Genomic DNA, 24874 nt, shown 5'->3' with positions numbered 1-24874 from the left:
TGGGGAACTCCTCCTGATTCTGTGTCATTGAATCACTCATTGAAAGGGGCGTGTTCACAATAATAGCCGTGTGGAGTTCTATTAGTGAGGTCATTCATTCTTTGATAAACAGGTGGCAATTATTGCCCTTATTTAAGGAAGGAAGGCAGCAAATGTTGGACATGCTGGTTACAGTGCATTTCTCTCTGAAATTCTGAGGAAAATGGGTGGTTCCAGACATTGTTCAGAAGAACAGCGTACCTTGATTAAAAAGTTGATTGGAGGGGAAAACATATAAAGAAGTGCAGAAAATGATTGGCTGCTCAGCTAAAATGATGGCAAATGCTTTAAAATGGCAACCAAAACCTGAAAGACGCGGAAGAAAGCGAAAAACTACCATTGGAATGGATAGAAGAATAGCCAAAATGGGGCGGACTCAGCCAACAATCAGCCCCAGGAAGATGAAAGAAGGTGTGAAGTTCCCTGTGAGGACTCAGCCAACAATCAGCTCCAGGAAGATGAAAGAAGGTGTGACGTTCCCTGTGAGGACTGTTACAATTAGAAGACGCCTATGTGAAGCCAAGCTATCTGCAAGAAGTCCCCGCAAAGTCCCACTGTTGGGAAAAAGACGTGTGCTGAAGAGGTTACAATCTGCCAAAGAGCACATTGACTGGCCTAAAGAGAAATGGTGCAACATTTTGTGGACTGATGAAAGTAAGATTGTTCTTTTTGGGTCTAGTGGGCGGAGACAGTTTATCAGATGACCCCCAAACACTGAATTCAAGCCACAGTACACTGTGAAGACCGTGAAGCATGGTGGTGCAAGCATCATGATATGGGGATGTTTCTCATACTACGGTGTTGGGCCTATTTATCACATACCAGGGATCATGGATCAGTTTGAATACATCAGAATACTTGAAGAGGTCATGCTGCCTTATGCTGAAGAGGAAATGCCCTTGAAATGGGTGTTCCAACAAGACAACGACCCCAAACACACCAGTAAATGTGCACCATCTTGGTTCCAGACCAACAAGATGGATGTTATGGAGTGACCAGCTCAATTATTCTACCCAGTAGCCTTCCTCTGCCCACTATTATGTGACACCATATGAAAACCTTAGATATTCCTGTTGTGCTGGATTCATCTTCTCTTCAGTCATAAGGCGTTGCCCACTTACACACTACTCCAGAAGGTATGGCTTAGGGTAAGAGCCCTTCAGGGGGTAGAGGAATTCACTGAGTATAGTCCCATCTGGCACACCACAACCTAGGGGGAACTAGAACACCTTCGGTGTGGAAGCAATATGGAATTCCTTACCTGAAGCAGATCTTTGGCAATGGATCTTTCCATACTTTTACTGACCAATGTGCTGCCTTCTGCCTCCCTTCCACACTGAAGTTTTCCTATCTTCAGCTTCACCATGCTGTCTGAGCCCAGGGCCCTCTGACCCTTTATCCCCCACACCCATCAATTGGTAAAGGATCCAAAGGGCTTCATATCCAGGTGCTGTGACATGCTACTTTTCCCATACCTAGAAGGCCATCCCTGTAATGGGTGCAGGATGTAGGCTCATTGGATGAGGAGTTGTGGGATAGTCCATTGGAACCTGTCTTGCTTAGCTCCCTCAATACCAGTCATAGGCTTTCACAGCTCTACATACTACTCTGTACCCATCACACCCCTCTCAAGCTCCATCGCATGGGTCTCCTCCATGTCCTCTCTGTACTAGAGGTGCTGCTGCTCAGGGGGGTCTTATTCACCTTCTATGACACTGTCCCAAACTTCATTGGTACTGGGCAGATATTGTTACCAACAAAAATGCAGCTTTCCACATTACTGTCCCTACTGAACACTACCTGCTACATTTTGAGTGTACTAGACGACCTCCCATTAGCAGACTTCCAAAATGGCCGCTGTTAGTAGGACCCTGTTCCAGGCTCGTAGGCTTCTCCTCCAACAATGAAGTCTGATAGAACCCCCCGCTCATAGAATGGGTCACGTATGTGGGCGATACTCTCAGATTAGGGAAATTCATTTTTCAGCACAAAGGCCATAAACCATGGGAGGACTGGTTAGCTGTTCCAGGCCTTGCACCTACTGAGTTGGTTGTGGACAGACTGTTGATTTATTTACAGGTATTGTTTTCTTTTCCTTTTTTTGTGCCGTATCAGTGCTTTGGAACACTTTTCATTGACTTGTTTAATGTTTGTACTTATTTATGTTTATTGGATGAACCTCAATAAACTTTATTTCTAATCTGGTTGAGCTTATCCATCCTCTTCATACAACCCTCTACACGCCTTGTGCAACCTTCTACTACAGAGGCATCTTCCCGGGACTCCTACATGCATCACGGCCATCTCTGAGGTCTATCCTTTACATAGAGGTATTCCCTTCGGGAGGAACCCTCAAAAGATCCAATCTTTCTTCTTCTGTTCCCATCAGCAATGGTAACCTTCCTTATTCCTCTTCTACTTGGGGACAAGGTAGCCCTGAGACCACCCCCCAAATCCCCAAACCACTAAAACTCATCTCTTATGTCCACTACTCCCTTATTCTATTCATCTCTGGGCACTGTTCCCATCATCACATTCTTCTTTGGGCGCTGTACCCCTCATCCTACTCCTCTCTGGGCACTGTACCCCTCATCCCATTCCTCTCTGGGCACTGTATCCATCATCCCATTCCTCTCTGGGCACTGTATCCATCATCCCATTCCTTTCTGGGCACTGTACCCCTCATCCCACTCCTCTCTGGGCACTGTATCCATCATCCCACTCCTCTCTGGGCGCTGTACCCCTCATCCTACTCCTCGCTGGATGCTGTACCCCTCATCCTATTCCTCGCTGGGTGCTGTACCCCTCATCCCATTCTCTGGATGCTCTACCCCTCATCCTACTCCTCTCTGGGCGCTGTACCCCTCATCCTTCTCCTCTCTGGGAGCTGTACCTTTCATCCCATTCCTCTCTGGGCTCTGTACCCCTCATCCTACTCCTCTCTGGGCTCTGTACCCCTCATCCTACTCTTCTATGAGCACTGTATCCCTCATCCTATTGCCCTCTGGGTGCTATACACCCCATCCTGCTCCTCTCTGGGCACTGTATCCTCATCCTACTCCTGTCTGGATGCAGTACCCCCTCATCCTACTCTTCTCTGGGTGCTGTACCCCTCATCCTATTACCCTCTAGGTGCTATACCCTCATCCTACTCCTCTCTGGACCCCTCATCCTAATCCTCTCTGGACGCTGTACCCCTCATCCTACTCCTCTCTGGACGTTGTACCCCTCATCCTACTACTCTCTGGATGCTGTACCCCTCATCCTATTCCTCGCTGGGTGCTGTACCCCTAATCCCACTCCTCTCTGAGTGCTGTATCCCTCATCCCACTCCTCTCTGGGCGCTGTGCCCCTCATCCCATTCCTCGCTGGGCGCTGTACCCCTCATCCCATTCCTCTCTGGGCACTGTACCCCTCATCCCATTCCTCGCTGGGTGCTGTACCCCTCATCTCACTCCTCTCTGGGCACTGTACCCCTCATCCCATTCCTCGCTGGATGCTGTACCCCCTCATCCTACTCTTCTCTGGGTGCTGTACCCCTCATCCTATTGCCCTCTGGGTGCTATACACCTCATCCTACTCCTCTCTGGACCGCTCATCCTACTCCTCTCTGGACACTGTACCCCTTATCCTTCTACTCTCTGGACGCTGTACCCCTCATCCCATTCCTCGCTGAGCGCTGCATCCCTCATCCCACTCCTCTCTGGGCGCTGTACCCCTCATCCCATTCCTCTCTGGGCACTGTACCTCTCATCCCATTCCTCTCTGGGCACTGTATCCCTCATCCCACTCCTCTCTGGGCGCTGTGCCCCTCATCCCATTCCTCGCTGGGCGCTGTACCCCTCATCCCATTCCTCTCTGGGCACTGTACCCCTCATCCCATTCCTCTCTGGGCGCTGTACCCCTCATCCCATTCCTCACTGGGTGCTGTACCCCTCATCTCACTCCTCTCTGGGCGCTGTACCCCTCATCCCATTCCTCTCTGGGCACTGTACCCCTCATCCCATTCCTCGCTGGGTGCTGTACCCCTCATCTCACTCCTCTCTGGGCACTATACCCCTCATCCCATTCCTCGCTGGATGCTGTACCCCCTCATCCTACTCTTCTCTGGGTGCTGTACCCCTCATCCTATTGCCCTCTGGGTGCTATACACCTCATCCTACTCCTCTCTGGAAACAGTACCCCTCATCCTTCTACTCTCTGGATGCTGTACCCCTCATCCCATTCCTCGCTGGGTGCTGTACCCCTAATCCCACTCCTCTCTGAGCGCTGCATCCCTCATCCCACTCCTCTCTTGGCGCTGTACCCCTCATCCCATTCCTCTCTGGGCGCTGTACCCCTCATCCCATTCCTCTCTGGGCACTGTACCTCTCATCCCATTCCTCACTGGGTGCTGTACCCCTAATCTCACTCCTCTCTGGGCACTGTACCCCTAATCTCACTCCTCTCTTGGCGCTGTACCCCTCATCCCATTCCTCTCTGGGAACTGTACACCTCATCCTACTCCTCGCTGGGCGCTGTACCCCTCATCCCACTCCTCTCTGGGCGCTGTACCCCAAATTTTACTCTTCTCTGGGCGCTGAACCCCTCATCCTAACCCTTTCATTATCATAATTTCTTACTCATTTCTTCTACAAGACTTCTCTGGTGCTGTACTCTTCCCCTGGACTCCTGTCTACATGCCTTCATTCTCCAAATGCAATGGGAAAGGAATATCGCCTTTTTTTCTCATAACATCTTTCTCTTCGGAGCCGAGTTTGCACCATCACGCTGCTGATTACAACACCCGTCCTGCTGCCAAATCTCACTTTCTTCTATCAGTTTTGTGTCATCTCTTAAGAGTGCATTTGTAGGGCTCCAATTCTGAGGGTTACGTGTATTGGTCTATGCGATTGGTCTAACCCCTTGATGTTCTCTGTGCGGTGCAGAAGTAGATGCCAACCCCAAATAAATGAAGAATGACGACTTAGAGACAAACTGGTTAGATGCTGCACATGATTTATTCACAACCAATATGGGTTGCTCAGCATTGGATCATGGACAAGGTCAGGAGAATGTGGTCACACGGAGGTAGGGACACGGCTCCATACTGGATCACGGACAGGGTCAGAAGAATGTGGTCACACGGAGATAGGGACACGGCTCCATACTGGATCACGGACAGGGTCAGGAGACTGTGGTCACACGGAGATAGGGACACGGCTCCATACTGGATCATGGACAGGGTCAGGAGACTGTGGTCACACGGAGATAGGGACACGGCTCCATACTGGATCATGGACAGGGTCAGGAGAATGTGGGCACACGGAGGTAGGGACACGGCTCCGAATTGGGTCATGGACAGGGTCAGGAGAATATGGTCACACGGAGGTAGGGACATGGCTCCGAATTGGGTCATGGACAGGGTCAGGATAATGTGGTCACACGGAGATAGGGACACGGCTCCGAACTAGATCATGGACAGGGTCCGGCGAATGTGGTCGCACAGAGGTAGTGACACTGCTCCGAATTGGGTCCTGGACAGGGTCAGGAGAATGTGGTCAAAGGGCGGTAGGGACAGGGCTCCGAATGGGGTCATGGACAGGGTCAGGAGAATGTGGTCACACAGAGGTGGGGACACGGCTCCAAATTGGGTCATGGACAGGGTCAGGAGAACGTGGTCACACAGAGGTGGAGACACGGCTCCATACTGGATCATGGACAGGGTCAGGAGAATGCGGACACACAGAGATAGGGACACGGCTCCATACTGGATCATGGACAGGGTAAGGAGAATGCGGTCACACGCAGGTAGGGACACGGCTCCATACTGGATCATGGACAGGGTAAGGAGAATGCGGTCACACGCAGGTAGGGACACGGCTCCGAATTGGGTCATGGACAGGGTCAGGAGAATGCGGGCACACGGAGGTAGGGACACTGCTCCGAATTGGGTCATGGACAGGGTCAGGAGAATATGGTCACACGGAGATAGGGACACGGCTCCGAACTGGATCATGGACAGGGTCCGGCGAATGTGGTCGCACAGAGGTAGTGACACTGCTCCGAATTGGGTCCTGGACAGGGTCAGGAGAATGTGGTCAAACGGAGGTAGTGACACTACTCCGAATTGGGTCCTGGAGAGGGTCAGGAGAATGTGGTCAAACGGAGGTAGGGACAGGGCTCCGAATGGGGTCATGGACAGGGTCAGGAGAATGTGGTCACACGGAGGTAGGGACAGGGCTCCGAATGAGGTCATGGACAGGGTCAGGAGAATGTGGTCACACAGAGGTAGGGACACGGCTCCGAATTGGGTCATGGACAGGGTCAGGAGAATGTGGTCACACGGAGGTAGGGACACAGCTCCGAATTGGGTCATGGACTGGGTCAGGAGAACGTGGTCACACGGAGGTAGGGACACTGCTCCGAATTGGGTCAAGCAGAAGGTCAGGAGAATGTAGTCACACGGAGGTAGGGACACAGCTCCGAATTGGGTCATGGACAGGGTCAGGAGAACGTGGTCACACGGAGGTAGGGACACGGCTCCGAATTGGGTCATGGACAGGGTCAGGAGAATATGGTCACACGGAGGTAGGGACATGGCTCCGAATTGGGTCATGGACAGGGTCAGGATAATGTGGTCACACGGAGATAGGGACACGGCTCCAAACTAGATCATGGACAGGGTCCGGCGAATGTGGTCGCACAGAGGTAGTGATACTGCTCCGAATTGGGTCCTGGACAGGGTCAGGAGAATGTGGTCAAACGGCGGTAGGGACAGGGCTCCGAATGGGGTCATGGACAGGGTCAGGAGAATGTGGTCACACAGAGGTGGGGACACGGCTCCAAATTGGGTCATGGACAGGGTCAGGAGAACGTGGTCACACAGAGGTAGGGACACGGCTCCATACTGGATCATGGACAGGGTCAGGAGAATGCGGACACACGGAGATAGGGACACGGCTCCATACTGGATCATGGACAGGGTAAGGAGAATGCGGTCACACGCAGGTAGGGACACGGCTCCGAATTGGGTCATTGACAGGGTCAGGAGAATGTGGGCACGCGGAGGTAGGGACTTGGCTCCAAATTGGGTCATGGTCAGGAGAATATGGTCACACAGAGGTAGGAACACGGCTCCGAATTGGGTCATGGACAGGGTCAGGAGAATGCGGTCACAAAGAGGTAGAGACACTGCTCCATACTGGATCATGGACAAGGTTGGATAATGCAGTCACATGCAGGTAGGGACACGGCTACGAATTGGGTCATGGACAGGGTCAGGAGAATGTGGTCACACGCAGGTAGGGACACGGCTCCGAATTGGGTCATGGACAGGGTCAGGAGAATGTGGTCACACGCAGGTAGGGACACGGCTCCGAATTGGGTCATGGACAGGGTCAGGATAATGTGGTCAAACGGCGGTAGGGACAGGGCTCCGAATGGGGTCATGGACAGGGTCAGGAGAATGTGGTCACACAGAGGTAGGGACACGGCTCCAAATTGGGTCCTGGACAGGGTCAGGAGAATGTGGTCACACGGAGGTAAGGACACGGCTCCGAATAGGGTCATGGACAGGGTCAGGAGAACGTGGTCACACAGAGGTAGTGACACTGCTCCGAATTGGGTCCTGGACAGGGTTGGAGAATGTGGTCACACAGAGGTAGGGACACGGCTCCAAATTGGGTCATGGACAGGGTCAGGAGAATGTAGTCACACGGAGATAGGGACACAGCTCCATACTGGATCATGGACAGGGTCAGGAGAATGCGGTCACACGCAGGTAGGGACACGGCTCCGAATTGGGTCATGGACAGGGTCCGGCGAATGTGGTCGCACAGAGGTAGTGATACTGCTCCGAATTGGGTCCTGGACAGGGTCAGGAGAATGTGGTCAAACGGCGGTAGGGACAGGGCTCCGAATGGGGTCATGGACAGGGTCAGGAGAATGTGGTCACACAGAGGTGGGGACACGGCTCCAAATTGGGTCATGGACAGGGTCAGGAGAACGTGGTCACACAGAGGTAGGGACACGGCTCCATACTGGATCATGGACAGGGTCAGGAGAATGCGGACACACGGAGATAGGGACACGGCTCCATACTGGATCATGGACAGGGTAAGGAGATGGCGGTCACACGCAGGTAGGGACACGGCTCCGAATTGGGTCATTGACAGGGTCAGGAGAATGTGGGCACGCGGAGGTAGGGACTTGGCTCCAAATTGGGTCATGGTCAGGAGAATATGGTCACACAGAGGTAGGAACACGGCTCCGAATTGGGTCATGGACAGGGTCAGGAGAATGCGGTCACAAAGAGGTAGAGACACTGCTCCATACTGGATCATGGACAAGGTTGGATAATGCAGTCACATGCAGGTAGGGACACGGCTACGAATTGGGTCATGGACAGGGTCAGGATAATGTGGTCACACGGAGATAGGGACACGGCTCCGAACTGGATCATGGACAGGGTCCGGCGAATGTGGTCGCACAGAGGTAGTGACACTGCTCCAAATTGGGTCCTGGACAGGGTCAGGAGAATGTGGTCAAACGGAGGTAGTGACACTGCTCCGAATTGGGTCCTGGACAGGGTCAGGAGAATGTGGTCACACGGAGGTAGGGACAGGGCTCCGAATGGGGTCATGGACAGGGTCAGGAGAATGTGGTCAAACGGAGGTAGGGACAGGGCTCCGAATGGGGTCATGGACAGGGTCAGGAGAATGTGGTCACACAGAGGTAGGGACACGGCTCCAAATTGGGTCCTGGACAGGGTCAGGAGAATGTGGTCACACGGAGGTAAGGACACGGCTCCGAATAGGGTCATGGACAGGGTCAGGAGAACGTGGTCACACAGAGGTAGTGACACTGCTCCGAATTGGGTCCTGGACAGGGTTGGAGAATGTGGTCACACAGAGGTAGGGACACGGCTCCAAATTGGGTCATGGACAGGGTCAGGAGAATGTAGTCACACGGAGATAGAGACACAGCTCCATACTGGATCATGGACAGGGTAAGGAGAATGCGGTCACACGCAGGTAGGGACACGGCTCCGAATTGGGTCCTGGACAGGGTCAGGAGAATGTGGGCACACAGAGGTAGGGACACGGCTCCAAATTGGGTCATGGACAGGGTCAGGAGAATATGGTCACACGGAGGTAGGGACATGGCTCCGAATTGGGTCATGGACAGGGTCAGGATAATGTGGTCACACGGAGATAGGGACACGGCTCCGAACTAGATCATGGACAGGGTCCGGCGAATGTGGTCGCACAGAGGTAGTGACACTGCTCCGAATTGGGTCCTGGACAGGGTCAGGAGAATGTGGTCAAACGGCGGTAGGGACAGGGCTCCGAATGGGGTCATGGACAGGGTCAGGAGAATGTGGTCACACAGAGGTAGGGACACGGCTCCAAATTGGGTCATGGACAGGGTCAGGAGAACGTGGTCACACAGAGGTAGGGACACGGCTCCATACTGGATCATGGACAGGGTCAGGAGAATGTAGTCACACGGAGATAGGGACAGTGCTCCATACTGGATCATGGACAGGGTCAGGAGAATGCGGACACACGGAGATAGGGACACGGCTCCATACTGGATCATGGACAGGGTAAGGAGAATGCGGTCACACGCAGGTAGGGACACGGCTCCGAATTGGGTCATTGACAGGGTCAGGAGAATGTGGGCACACGGAGGTAGGGACTTGGCTCCAAATTGGGTCATGGTCAGGAGAATATGGTCACACGGAGGTAGGAACACGGCTCCGAATTGGGTCATGGACAGGGTCAGGAGAATGCGGTCACAAAGAGGTAGAGACACGGCTCCATACTGGATCATGGACAAGGTTGGATAATGCAGTCACATGCAGGTAGGGACACGGCTACGAATTGGGTCATGGACAGGGTCAGGAGAATGTGGTCACACGCAGGTAGGGACACGGCTCCGAATTGGGTCATGGACAGGGTCAGGAGAATATGGTCACATGGAGGTAGGGACATGGCTCCGAATTGGGTCATGGACAGGGTCAGGATAATGTGGTCACACGGAGATAGGGACACGGCTCCGAACTGGATCATGGACAGGGTCCGGCGAATGTGGTCGCACAGAGGTAGTGACACTGCTCCGAATTGGGTCCTGGACAGGGTCAGGAGAATGTGGTCAAACGGCGGTAGGGACAGGGCTCCGAATGGGGTCATGGACAGGGTCAGGAGAATGTGGTCACACAGAGGTAGGGACACGGGTCCGAATTGGGTCATGGACAGGGTCAGGAGAACGTGGTCACACAGAGGTAGGGACACGGCTCCGAATTGGGTCATGGACAGGGTCAGGAGAACGTGGTCACACGGAGGTAGGGACACTGCTCCGAATTGGGTCAAGCAGAAGGTCAGGAGAATGTAGTCACACGGAGGTAGGGACACAGCTCCGAATTGGGTCATGGACAGGGTCAGGAGAACGTGGTCACACAGAGGTAGTGACACTGCTCCGAATTGGGTCCTGGACAGGGTCAGGAGAACGTGGTCAAACGGAGGTAGGGACAGGGCTCCGAATTGGGTCATGGACAGGGTCAGGAGAACGTGGTCACACGGAGGTAGTGACACGGCTCCGAATTGGGTCATGGACAGGGTCAGGAGAATGTGGTCACACGGAGGTAAGGACACGGCTCCGAATTGGGTCCTGGACAGGGTCAGGAGAACGTGGTCACACAGAGGTAGGGACACGGCTCCGAATTGGGTCATGGACAGGGTCAGGAGAACGTGGTCACACAGGGGTAGGGACACGGCTCCGAATTGGGTCATGGACAGGGTCAGGAGAACGTGGTCACACGGAGGTAGGGACACGGCTCCAAATTGGGTCATGGACAGGGTCAGGAGAACGTGGTCACACGGAGGTAGGGACACTGCTCCGAATTGGGTCAAGCAGAAGGTCAGGAGAACGTGGTCACACAGAGGTAGTGACACTGCTCCGAATTGGGTCCTGGACAGGGTCAGGAGAACGTGGTCAAACAGAGGTAGGGACAGGGCTTCGAATTGGGTCATGGACAGGGTCAGGAGAACGTGGTCACACGGAGGTAGTGACACTGCTCCGAATTGGGTCCTGGACAGGGTCAGGAGAACGTGGTCAAACGGAGGTAGGGACAGGGGTCCGAATTGGGTCATGGACAGGGTCAGGATAATGTGGTCACACGGAGATAGGGACACGGCTCCGAACTGGATCATGGACAGGGTCCGGCGAATGTGGTCGCACAGAGGTAGTGACACTGCTCCGAATTGGGTCCTGGACAGGGTCAGGAGAACGTGGTCAAACGGAGGTAGGGACAGGGCTCCGAATAGGGTCATGGACAGGGTCAGGAGAACGTGGTCACACGGAGGTAGGGACACTACTGCGAATTGGGTCATGGACAGGGTCAGGAGAATGTGGTCACACGGAGGTAGTGACACGGCTCCGAATTGGGTCATGGACAGGGTCAGGAGAACGTGGTCACACGGGAGGTAGGGACACTGCTCCGAATTGGGTCATGGACAGGGTCAGGAGAATGTGGTCACACAGAGGTAGGGACACGGCTCCGAATTGGGTCATGGACAGGGTCAGGAGAACGTGGTCACACAGAGGTAGGGACACGGCTCCAAATTGGGTCAGGGACAGGGTCAGGAGAACGTGGTCACACGGAGGTAGGGACACGGCTCCGAATTGGGTCATGGACAGGGTCAGGAGAATGTGGTCACACGGAGGTAGGGACACTGCTCCGAATTGGGTCAAGCAGAAGGTCAGGAGAATGTAGTCACACGGAGGTAGGGACACGGCTCCGAATAGGGTCATGGACAGGGTCAGGAGAACGTGGTCACACGGAGGTAGGGACACGGCTCCGAATTGGGTCATGGACAGGGTCATGAGAACGTGGTCACACGGAGGTAGGGACACTGCTCCGAATTGGGTCATGGACAGGGTCAGGAGAACGTGGTCACACGGAGGTAGTGACACGGCTCCGATTGGGTCATGGACAGGGTCAGGAGAACGTGGTCACACGGAGGTAGTGACACGGCTCCGAATTGGATCCTGGACAGGGTCAGGAGAACGTGGTCACACGGAGGTAGGGACACGGCTCCGAATTGGGTCATGGACAGGGTCAGGAGAACGTGGTCACACGGAGGTAGGGACACGGCTCCGAATTGGGTCATGGACAAGGTCAGGAGAATGTGGTCACACGGAGGTAGGGACACGGCTCCGAATTGGGTCATGGACAGGGTCAGGAGAACGTGGTCACAACGGAGGTAGGGACACGGCTCCGAATTGGGTCATGGACAAGGTCAGGAGAATGGCAGCACTCTAAGGTTGTTGATGCAGTAACTCTTTGCTGCTTGTCGGCACCAAAATTGGTTGATTTAGTTCTGGAGGAGACCACCCAGCTCTATTGAAGACAATAGTTGCCTACTAGAACTTTGTAGACTTACATGTATAAAATATTATACATGCTTATGAATGATTTTCCTGCATTGCTATGGTGCAACACTTGTGCGTAGATGAGAGAGAAGCTCATCTGTCATCACTGGTTATGTAGTATCATCTGGTTGAGGGACACAAGGAAGGAGGGGCATGTGCACCCCAAATACTGCCACTTGAACTGATCTATGGGATCTGAGAAGGCACAGAGTGCATACCATGCTAGGCGTACACGTCAGTCTCTGCTCTGAACTACATCCTCCAGATGCTGGGACAGCCTCCGTTTGTCCTGTGCCTGCTCACATAACCGGAGAAGGGTGCACGCCCGTCTTGGAGGTGGATGCAATCTTTTCAGAAGATATATACAGCAGTCTCTTCTGAGCTGGGCACTCTCATGAACCTCTGCAAAGTTATAAACGGAGGGCAGGCTGTCCAGAGTCAGCATAGAGTCTCGCACCATGTTTTCCAGCACACACTGTAGACCAGGTAGGAGAAATTGTCCAGCAGCAGCCAAGGGTAGAAGACAGAGGGGACCGGACCAGCTCTTGATCTGGTTCCATGTGCTGCAACTCTTCAAAGTAGGGCACAATGAATCTTTGGCGCAGCCATGAAGATAATGTAACAATGGTAGGAAAGCGCAGACTGGAATCTCTCTCACACGTACCTCACCTTGCTGGGCTTCAGCATAACCACCTTGGAGCATGGCATGAAATACCTCAGAGCTTTCACAAATCAAGTCCCGGCTACCTTCCAACCGTTCACCTCCATCAAGTACAAAAGCAATATCCCCCTGGCCTTGAGAAAAGAGCTTCCGGTAACAGCAAGTAAGGGACACTGGTGAATCTTGAGGTGACAGCATGGAGGTCCGGCATTCGGAAGGCTGAGGGGTCAGCACGGAGGTCCGGCATTCCGAAGGCTGAGAGGTCAGCACGGAGGACCGGTATTCGGAAGGCTGAGGGGTCAGCACGGAGGACCGGAATTCGAAGGCTGAGGGGTCAGCACGGAGGACCGGCATTCGGAAGGCTGAGGGTCAGCACGGAGGACCGGTATTCGGAAGGCTGAGGGGTCAGCACGGAGGACCGGCATTCCGAAGTCTGAGGGGTCAGCACGGAGGACCGGCATTCCGAAGTCTGAGGGGTCAGCACGGAGGACCGGCATTCCGAAGTCTGAGGGGTCAGCACGGAGGACCCGGCATTCCGAAGTCTGAGGGGTCAGCACGGAGGTCCGGCATTCCGAAGTCTGAGGGGTCAGCACGGAGGTCCAGCATTCCGAAGTCTGAGGGGTCAGCACGGAGGACCGGCATTCAGAAGTCTGAGGGGTCAGCATAGAGGACAGGCATTCCGAAGCATGGAAAAAGTATACAGGGTCCACCGAAATCATTAATGACTCCAACACAAGATGAATGGCTCCATCCAGCAGGTTCTGACGGTGTGGAGAATCCTTCCTACAACATAGGATGAAGAGATAGCAGCCTTAGTTCAGTATGGAAGAAGGACAAGGACTAGACTCACAAGACCTTGTACATCTCCAGTTGTTAAGATTTAACTCTTTTGCAGCCAAAGCCTAGTTTCATTTTTCCTGTTAAAATGTACATTTTAGGCCTGAAGATTACAAAGAAACCTCAAACATTGCATATATTTTGAAATCAGAGAGCCTGGAGCATTAAAAAAAAAAAATATTCTGCACAAGCATTGCTTTAAAATCTCTGACCGTCCTTCATTTTACAGTTATGAATGATTGGGCGTGGCAACACCCCTGTGTCATGTAAACCCTAACTATACGTGTTGCATCAGGAACATGTTCCAGTCTGGATTCAGGTGTAAAATATTCCGAAAGGTGAACTTATCCTTTAACTAGATTACTATTACAAAAGGGTGAATGACCATAGTGCCAGCATCTCATCAGTGAGACTTCTGGGGCCGACTCCTAATGTCACCTCAGCACTTCCACAGAAGCCGATAAAGCGCAGATCGTTACAGATAGGTGCTGCTGCCAATCTAACCCATCTATGATGGTGAAAAGGTTCCATCTGAACACACCAGAGAAACAAGGCAGTCATACATGCCACACATCACTGGAGTGAGGTATTAGAATAGCCCCTCACCTAGCATAGATATATACAGGGGATACAGATGGGGTATACAGAGATGTATTATCATTGGAGTAGATAATACATATATACACGGCTCCACCAATGAGAGGAAGACTCTGAGAACCAATCAGATCTCAATGGGGAGGAATCTCCTGCTGGATCTCTATACTGACATGGACGGGTGATGGGTGAGGAACGTAAGGAAGCCCCATCGTTTGATGGAAATGATTGACCTACAGAGGACTGAATTCACAGACACCCCGAAAATCAAAGTGAAGAAATGATGCAGCAGGTGAGTCCATGTTGGTGAAATGTCATTGCAGCAACTCAGAATGGTCCTCAGTAGTCTGTGTGGCCCCCACGTGCTTGTATGCATGCCTGACAATGTCGGGGGAGGGTCCTAATGAGACCACGGATGGTGTCCTGGGGGATTTCCTCCCAGATCTGGACCAGGACATCACTGAGCTCCTGGACAGTCTGAGGTGCAACCTGGAGGCGTTGGATGGACCGAAACATGACATCCCAGAGGGGTTCTATTGGATTTAGGTCAGGAGAGCGTGGGGGCCATTCAATGGTATCAATTGCTTCATCCTCTAGGAACTGCCTGCATACTCTCCCCACATGAGGCCGGGCATTGTCATTCACCAGGAGGAACCCAGGACACACTGCACCAGGAGGAACCCAGGACACACTGCACCAGGAGGAACCCAGGACCCACCACACCAGCGTAGAGCCTGACAATGGGTCCAAGGATTTCATCCCGATACCTAATGGCAGTCAGGGGGCCATTGTCTAGCCTGTAGAGGTCTGTGTGTCCCTCCATGGAGATGCCTCCCCAGACCATCACTGACCCACCAGCAAAACGGTCATGCTGAACCATGTCACAGGCAGCAGAACGTTCTCCACGGCTTCTCCAGACCCTTTCACGTCTGTCACATGTGCTCAGGGGGAACCTGCTCTCATCTGTGAAAAGCACAGGGTGCCAGTGGAGACCTGACAATTCTGTTGTTCAATGGCCAATGCCAATCCAGCTCTATGGTGCCGGGCAGTGAGCACAGGGCCCACTACAGGACGTCGGGCCCTCAGGCCACCCTCATGAGGTCTGTTTCTGATTGTTTGGTCAGAGACATTCACACCAGCGGCTTGCTGGAGGTAATTTTGTAGGGCTCTTGCAGGGCTCATCCTGTACAAAGGAGCAGATACCGGTCCTGCTGATGGGTTAAGCACCTTCTACGGCCCTGTCCAGCTCTGCTAGAGGAACTGCCTGTCTCCTGGAATCTCCTCCATGTGCTTGAGACTGTGCTGGGAGTCACAGCAAACCTTCTGGCAATGGCAGGTATTGATGTGCCATCCTGGAGGAGTTGGACTGCCTGTGCAACCTCTGTAGGGTCCAGGTATGGCCTCATGCTACCAGTAGTGACACTGACCCGAGCCAAATGCAAAACTAGTGAAAAACAGTCAGAAAAGATGAGGAGGGAAAAGAATGTCAGTGTCCTCCACCTGTAAAACCATTCCTGTTTTGGGGGTTGTCTCATTGTTGCCCATCTAGTGCACCTGTTGTTAATTTCATTACCACCAAAGTAGCTGAAACTGATTAACAACCCCCTCTGTGACTTACCGGACCAGATCCATATCCCAGGAGTTTTACAAAGTCTTCCTTTCATTTTTTTGATCAGTGTATATAAGAATTATCAAAGACTTGTGTGAAATGAGTACAGTGGAGATAAATGATGGCTACCAGAGAGTTATGACACAGAGTCTCACCTGTAAATAAATGGCAGACAGAGGGCGCATTGTTGTCGGTCACTCTGAGGCCCGGACACCAACATGTGAGCCACCAGTCCCATTCCAAAGGGGGATGCAGCCTGGATACAAAGATTGCGCAGCAGAATGTCACCTGCAGGACAGAAAATACACAGATCATATGACTGGGAAGGGCAGAAAATACACAGATCATATGACCTTCAGGATTAAAAAAAAAACAAAAAACAGAGATCTCAGTTCTTCCAAGCAATGCTCTCACTCCATGCAGTCATAATCTGGGTCTAAGTGGCCTACAGACTTCCTTTCAACAGATACGAGGCTGGCAGTCCGCTGTGTGCAGAGAAGATCTTCCCCTCTAAATTCCACAACGACTTATCTGCTGAAGTGAGCGACTGAGGGGCTTTTACAGAAACTGCCCTTTTTTCAGTCATTACTGCCACTTCCTGTCTGGTATACCACCTGCAGGACATGAAGGGCAAATCAACAGAAGCGAGGTGTGACGGACAGGAGTGACTTTGGGTGGGGGGCCCATGGAACCCAGCTCACTTTGGGTGGGGGGCCCATGGAACCCAGCTCACTTTGGGTGGGGGGCCCATGGAACCCAGCTCACTTTGGAGAGGTGGGGAGACCCCCGTCTCAGCTCCCCATATCCCTCTTATTTGTAAGTCACCCTGTGCCTGTTAGGGGTACAGGGGGATCTGTCCTAATATTGGGGTGGGGGTTGTGGATTGTTTGGTGTTGTGTGGCTACATCCCATTGTTCTATTGTGTGTCTTGCTTAGGAGCAAACTATTATGGGATGTATGTGTTTATGTGTATTAGCTTAGGAAGGGGGGGGGGTGTCTCCAGCAGCCCTCCCTCCTGATGGGACGGTCTGCTGGAGTGAAGTTTGAATACCTGTGTCTGTTACTAAATGTTGATTGTCCCGCCCGGTGTCATTATACAGGGAGGGGGGAGTGTCCCACCACGAGTGTATATATCTTGTATCTGTGTTCAAATAAACTAGTCTACCTCTGGCTTACTTCAAATCTGGTGTCGTCTGGATCTTGGGGTAACAATAGCCAGAGTCACTGGTCTCGCGTTCCTAAGCCTGAGATGCAGTTTCTTGATGGAGATACCCAGTCATGGGTGTCTGGGGTCCGTTACACAAGGGTAGCAGTGAAAGTTGGCAGGGGTTCCAGTCCTCCCATATTCTATCCTAAAGATTGTCTGTACTTACTGTATTGTCTGTTTCCTGGTATTCCTAGGGGGACCCAGGATTCAGTAACATTGGGCTGTACCACCATCCACAGGAGGATTATGGCAGAACCCCTCCCACTCCCAGGATGCCTAAGACATGGGGAAGGGGGCCTCCATGACTCCAAGAAACAGATGTTATGGCAGAGAAATAAATGTAAGTTTTTTTCCCAACATTGAGGGGCACAGAACGGAGCAGCATTTGGGGTGGGCAGCACAGACAAGACAAAAACAGGCAAAGTGCAGGCAGTTGCCAGATGGACCTTCGAAAACGGCATCAGAAGAGGCCGAAACATTCACCTGGGAGAACGTGTGAAGACAGAAGACGGGGGGGATGGGCAGATCCTGAGACACCAGTCAGGGAAAATCTGTCTGTCTGTGTCAGGTGGGCTGGTTTATCTAGAGACTGAACCTTTTGTGCCACAACAGAATGTTGATCTGAAGGGGTCTGGTGTGGAACTGAGCAACTTGAACTTTGAAAGTCTATTGTGAAGATCAGAATTTTCATGCAGGACTGGACAGTTTCTGGACTGTTGAGTCCAACTCTGGGAGCTGAGAGAAGAAACTCTGGTTTAATCTGTACGTAGGATGAGCTCCATTGACTTCAGCGATGAGTTGGTTCCAGCACTGACTTCTGAGGGTTTAGGATCCCTCCGTTTACCATCCTTGGACTTTTCCAGCCTCTATATGGAAGTCTGTAACAAAGGTTTGTAGTTTCAGCCTCTCAGAGATCCAAGACTGGAAGCAGTGCTAGTAGAAGCTGTAGGCCGCTCTCCCATCTTTATGGAGAAAGGCTCCTCATCAATAAGAAGAGCTGGGCGTTGTTTGTTTTAAAGCCCCCTGGAGTGGGGCTGGCCTGCTCTGCAACGGTTAAATGCTCATTTAGGTCTAGGGGCAGCAAAAAGCAGTTTTATTTACTGGATCTTCTACTCTGCTATGCACCGGCAGTGGATTGGCCTCTGCGCCCTCACTTTCTTTTCAGGGCTATGGGCTCTGCATTGAATGTGATGTCATAGGACCTGTGCCTGCTGGAGCATAGGGAAGAAGAGGCTGTGGGGAATGGTCCTTTATAGTTCAGAGACAGCCTGTGAGAGCAGAGGATTGGGTTCCTAAAAGTACAGTCAAGGCCACAAATATTACCCCCCCGCATTTCTGTCTGATAACACACCACTTCACCCAGAAAATGTCTGCCATGACAAATGTTTTGGCATTCTCACGTTTATTTCTTTGGTTTGTATTGGTATGACACAAAAGGGAGAAACAAAAAGCCAAATCTGACACATTCCACACAGAACCCCCAAAATGGACATTATTGGCACATTCTCAGAATTGTAAGAAATAATTGCATTCCAAGTCTGTGATGTTCCTGTAATTTGTCATTAGACTCCCCGTATCCATGACCAGGTGCTGACAACATAGAAATCACACCAACAACCAGTTACAATGGTGACAAATGGCCTCCGCCTTTCTGTTGTGTGTCTCTGTGTGCCACATGGAGCATGGAGAAGAGAAAAAAGCAACAAAAAATTGAGGATTTGAGAAAAAAAAAATTGTGGAAAAGCATGGACAATCTCAAGGTTACAAGTCCATCTCCAGAGATCTTCCTGTTCCTGTGTCCACTGTGCGCAACATTGTCAAGAAGTTTACAGCTCATGGCACTGTAGCTAATCTGCCTGGATTTAGACGAAAGAGAAAAATCAATCAAAGATTGCAAGGAAGGGTTGTTGGAATGGTGGCTAAAGAACCTCCATCAACTTCCAGACAAAATCAAACTGACCTTCAGGCACCGGGTACAACGGTGTCTGCTTGCACTATATGTCACCATCTGAATGAAAAGGGGCGCTATGGTAGGAGACCCAGGAGGACCCCACCACTGACACAGAAATATGGGAGGAGACCCAGGAGGACCTCACTGCTGACACAAATATGGGAGGAGACCCAGGAGGACCCCACTACTGACACAAATATGATGGGAGACCCAGGAGGACCCCACTGCTGACACAGAAATACGGTGGGAGACCCAGAAGGACCCCACTGCTGACACAGAAATACGGTGGGAGACCCAGAAGGACCCCACTGCTGACACAGAAATACGGTGGGAGACCCAGGAGGACCCCACTGCTGACACAGAAATACGGTGGGAGACCCAGGAGGACCCCACTGCTGACACAGAAATACGGTGGGAGACCCAGGAGGACCCCACTGCTGACACAGAAATACGGTGGGAGACCCAGGAGGACCCCACTGCTGACACAGAAATACGGTGGGAGACCCAGGAGGACCCCACTGCTGACACAGAAATACGGTAGGAGACCCAGGAGGACCCCACTGCTGACACAGAAATATGGGAGGAGACGCAGGAGGACCCCACTGCTGACACAGAAATATGGGAGGAGACGCAGGAGGACCCCACTGCTGACACAGAAATATGGGAGGAGACGCAGGAGGACCCCACTGCTGACACAGAAACATATTGGAAGCCAGACTGGAGTTTGCCAAAACTGACCTGAGGAAGCCAAAATGCTTTTGGAAGAATGTGCTGGGGACAGACAACACAAAATACGATTTTTGGTAAAGTCCATCATTCTACTGTTTTCAGAAAAAGCAATGAGGCCTTTACAGAAAAGAATCTAGTCCTCCAGTCACACATGGTGGGGGTCACCGATGGTTTGGGGTGGCTTTGCTTCTTCAGGCACTGGAGGTCTTGACCGTGTGCATGGCATTATGAAATCTGAAGACTACCAAAGAATTCTGGGGTGCAATGTAGGGCCCGCTGTCAGAAAGTTGGGTCTCCAATGTCAGAGGTCATGGGTCTTCCAGCAGGAGAATGACCCAAAGCACACGTCACAAAGCCCCCAGAGAAGGTGTTAGACAAAGCGCTGAGGAGGACTGAACTGGCAAGCAAGGAGTCCAGATCTCCTGTGAGAGATTTTCAGAAGAGCAGTTGGGAAAGTTAACCCTTCCAATTTGAGAGACCCGGAGCAGTTGGCGAAAGAAGAGCAATCCAAAACTCCAGTAGATAGGTGGAAGGAAGCCACTGATTTCACTTATTTTTGCAAGGGGTGCGCTACCAAATATTACATTGAGGGTACCAATAATTCTGTCCAGTCCATTTTTGTGGTTTTGGGTGGAATGTGTCAGATTTGGCGCTTTGGTTTCTCCACATTTTTCGGTCATACCAATACAAGCAAAAGAAATAAACATGAGAATAGCAAAACATTTGTAATTGCAACAATTTTCTGATTGAAGTGTTGCATTATCGGACAGAAACGTGTGGGGGGGGGGGGGGGGGGAACGACAAGATTTGGGCCATGACTGTACTTTTTGCAGGCAGTATTCTACTACAAGGGAGCCATTTTCTTTCTGTAGACTTCAGCTTTAAACCTGAAAGCTATGGCAGCCACTTGCACCTTCTCAGAAACCTAATCATCCAGCGTGGATCTATGAAAGTCTTCATCAGTCTGTGCAGCAGAAGCCTTTGAGGCCGCTCTAGCTGCAGACAATGATTCTAAAGGGGAAGGCGATGAGGTATGCTAACAGCCTTTGCATTTAGAGTAGGAGGAGTTATATAGCCACTTCCCTTTGTTTGCCAAATTGTTCTGTCCAAATCCTCCCGTAAGCTGCAGTATAACCAAAAGTCCACTGAATCCTGTGTCCCCCAATGAACGGAAAAAGGAAAAAAAAACAAAAAAACGTTTTGCTTGGACATGAAACTTTAATCCTTTCTAAGGCAGAAATCCGGATCAGGTATGTAGGGTCATGTGCTCTGAATTTTCTTTCCAATCTACATGCTTGTTCCAGGACTGTGGCTGAGAAAGCAGTAAAGCCAGAGAGCCAGGCAAGTAGTATTTTGTTGGCAGGAGGTCAAAAGCCACCATTTTTTTCCCAGTCTGACTAGCCTTCCCTGTCATTCCTCCAATCTCTTACCAAGTTTTCTTGCTCTTTTCTGGGGTGTCGGCTCCTCTCCTTGTCATCTCCACCTGGAGACTCATGAAGAAGCAATCTTGCTCGCAACGTGCAAATGCTGCCAGTCCGGATGAAGGCCTCCAGACACAACGGGTCACAAGTTAGGCGTTGCAGAATACGAGCAGCTTGATTTGAGGGGTTAGGGTGGCAAGCCACATAGGTCAGAAGCCCCTTTAAAACTGAAGGGGAGACCAAACAAGAGGAGGGATCTGACAGCTGAGAGAAACGGGAAAGGAGAAGTAAGACTGGAACTCGGGGTCCATAGACTTCTGAGGGTGCAGGTGAAGGAGGCCCCAGAAGGGATGGTGATGCAAAGATTTCTTTTATGGGTGACTGGCAAGACTGATTGGAAGGTAAAGGAAAACAGGGCTGGCCAGGTGTTTGGGGCACTTGTGTCCTCTTCTGTGAGACTTTGGTCATTTGACTTCCTTTTCCTTGAGGAGAAAGCTTTGTCTTGGTGGATTCCTCTCTGTTCTCCATGATCCCTTCAGGAGGCAGATCATCCAGACTGTTGATGTAACCTTCTGATAATAGCCAAGATCTGCAAGAAAGAGACCGTCAGATAAAATGAGATCCCTACCCTCTGCCAGCCCGACAAAGTGCAGTAGGGAGTGAGGGCTGAGGAAGTCTTTGTGAAATTCAGTCAGCTCAGGTCTGAAAATGTGATGCATAACAACACAACAGAGGATAACAGAGGACTAGTCAGTGTAAATGTGTTCAGAGATGTGAAGCATGATTGGGACATCACAGAAATATGAACATTGAGCTTAGCCATTAACAAGTGTTTACACAATGGTGATCCAAAAAAAGAAAACAAAACCCCCCACACATTTTAAAACCTATGTTCCCCCACTTGTAAATAAACCTATTAGGTCATCCTGGACTTTATGCCTGTACTCATTTTCCACCTTTTTATCTGCCATGAAATGTGTGGTATTGGGCTCAGTGGGCAAGCCAGGGAAGTGCAGGATCATGTAGAAGAGAAGAATAGGCTTCTTACTATGCCCAATATCTAGCAGACCTTTTACTTTGTCTGCTATACATGGTCAGGACTCACAGGACCCCATTTATAACCAATCAGGAACGGCCATTACCCGAGCAACCTCCTGCAGTGCTGACAGAGTGGTACCAAGGTAAGGCCTGAGCCTAGAGACAGGATTAGAAGACAGAATTAGAACCTTACTGGTGGGGGGGGGGGGGGGGGGTCAGTATCCAATCATTAGGCTGGGGGGGCCGGTCAGTGACCAAACAATATTGCTTAAAAATTCAGCAGAACACATTAAAGTCACCGAGAGGAATGACTAATTATTTGGAAGGCAAGGCCATTCTTCAGTACATTTTACAGGAGTTTTCTTACAGTTCTGGAGAGCGTGGTAAAGGGTTAGACTGTCGAGAAGGTTTTCCTGCCAACAAATTTCTTCTCACTTCCTGTCCCAGTGACCAGAAAGGAAGTGAAGGGAATCTCTACAATGGGGACCATTTACCTCCCAGTGACACCTGGAGATCTGGCAGGGGTTCCAAGCCTTCCCCACAAAGGTTTGTCATGGCTTTAGGTGCCATCATTGTGTACTTCTGCTGTTACAGTAGTTCTAAGAATTTGACTAAACAGGCCACATCACTTACCCTGTAAGAGGACCATCTCCTTTAGAATTAACACCACAAACGTACGGCTAAAGCTAAACAAGCCAGTCAATCTCTATCCAATCAGGAAGGATCATTGGCCAGACATTTGGTGGCTAATCTGAAGGAAGTGGCACAATTATGCTGTATTGTGAACACCGGAATCAGGCCAGTCACAATGTTAGCAAAGAGAGGCAAACCATTAGATGGTGAGAGATCATTTTATCCTCAGATATCATCGCCGCCCTGATGACGTCTTGAAGATTAAACGCGTAGGATGGAGTCACAGCATGTGACATCATTGCGCACCAGCATGGACCACGGCCAACTTGTTGGTTGAGACACTATTCTGACATGCTGGTTTTTAGATCGATGAATGTGAGTGTAATGCTTGAATAAATTATTCTTTGCAGTTTTCCTACACTGTCAGATGGCCTTGTTCTCCTCTTTGATGTATGTTGCCTTGAGAGAGCGCTGGCTTATCTGGAACTAGGAGGAGTGGTGGATACACAGTGAATCGACTGAGGACTCATATCTGGAGGTCTGTGTCTAAAATTAAGCTGACCATTCCTTAGGGTAAGAGGCCATGTGATTGATTTGACGGTGGAGGACTTTCCTATGTTGTGTCTCATCTTTTAAGCACCAGTACCTACGGATTTAGGAGGCTTTTGCATGGACGTATTCTTTGATTTATCTGCATGTTTTTGCACCTTTCCACACCTATTATTGGTGGGGTGCATATTCACCAACATTTGTTATCGGAAAGTTGATAGTGATGCACTTATTACTATAATCTATATGCCTGCAAAATGCACTAGCTGCTCTTTTATTATTCAAGCCCGAGTGTTCCCTAATTTTCACATAATCACTAAAGTGCTGGCATCCACTGATCTCCTGGTAGATCTCCCACCAAGAACATCGGATGGTGAGAGATCTCCTCCCATATCACTACAGTGCTGGCATCCACTGATCTCCTGGTAGATCTCCCACCAAGAACATCGGATGGTGAGAGATCTCCTCCCATATCACTACAGTGCTGGCATCCACTGATCTCCTGGTAGATCTCCCACCAAGAACATCGGATGGTGAGAGATCTTCTCCTCCCATATCACTACAGTGCTGGCATCCACTGATCTCCTGGTAGATCTCCCACCAAGAACATCGGATGGTGAGAGATCTTCTCCTCCCATATCACTACAGTGCTGGCATCCACTGATCTCCTGGTAGATCTCCCACCAAGAACATCGGATGGTGAGAGATCTTCTCCTCCCATATCACTACAGTGCTGGCATCCACTGATCTCCTGACAGATCTCCCACCAAGAACATCGGATGGTGAGAGATCTTCTCCTCCTATATCACTAAAGTGCTGGCATCCACTGATCTCCTGGTAGATCTCCCACCAAGAACATCAGATGGTGAGAGATCTTCTCCCATATCACTACAGTGCTGGCATCCACTGATCTCCTGGTAGATCTCCCACCAAGAACATCGGATGGTGAGAGATCTCCTCCCATATCACTAAAGTGCTGGCATCCACTGATCTCCTGACAGATCTCCCACCAAGAACATTAGATGGTGAGAGATCTCCTCCCATATCACTACAGTGCTGGCATCCACTGATCTCCTGGTAGATCTCCCACCAAGAACATCGGATGGTGAGAGATCTTCTCCTCCCATATCACTACAGTGCTGGCATCCACTGATCTCCTGGTAAATCTCCTACCAAGAACATCGGATGG

At 51.0% G+C, this 24874-nt stretch overlaps 1 protein-coding gene and 1 pseudogene across 2 annotated transcripts; both read right to left on the bottom strand.

The window, feature by feature from the left end:
• Positions 1–5020: 5020 nt before the first annotated feature.
• Positions 5021–11474, bottom strand: LOC149445274 (uncharacterized). The gene is made up of 2 exons (XM_089653991.1): positions 10607–11474; positions 5021–10426 (listed from the first exon to the last, which is right to left on the bottom strand). Exons 1-2 carry the CDS (start codon positions 11472–11474, stop codon positions 9852–9854), a joined length of 1443 nt encoding a protein of 480 aa, XP_089510117.1. The 3' UTR covers positions 5021–9851.
• On the bottom strand, positions 5021–22071 carry LOC149445273 (armadillo repeat-containing protein 5-like; annotated as a pseudogene). Its single transcript, XR_016306423.1, has 3 exons — positions 21475–22071; positions 16313–16445; positions 5021–13900 (listed from the first exon to the last, which is right to left on the bottom strand). The product of XR_016306423.1 is annotated as an armadillo repeat-containing protein 5-like (transcript).
• Positions 22072–24874: the final 2803 nt, after the last annotated feature.

The sequence above is a fragment of the Staurois parvus genome, unplaced genomic scaffold (genome assembly GCF_062004578.1).
Source record: "Staurois parvus isolate SC_StPar_1 unplaced genomic scaffold, SC_StPar_1.0 ptg000733l, whole genome shotgun sequence".
Lineage (NCBI taxonomy): Eukaryota > Metazoa > Chordata > Amphibia > Anura > Ranidae > Staurois > Staurois parvus.
This window is presented reverse-complemented; position numbering and strand designations above follow the sequence as displayed.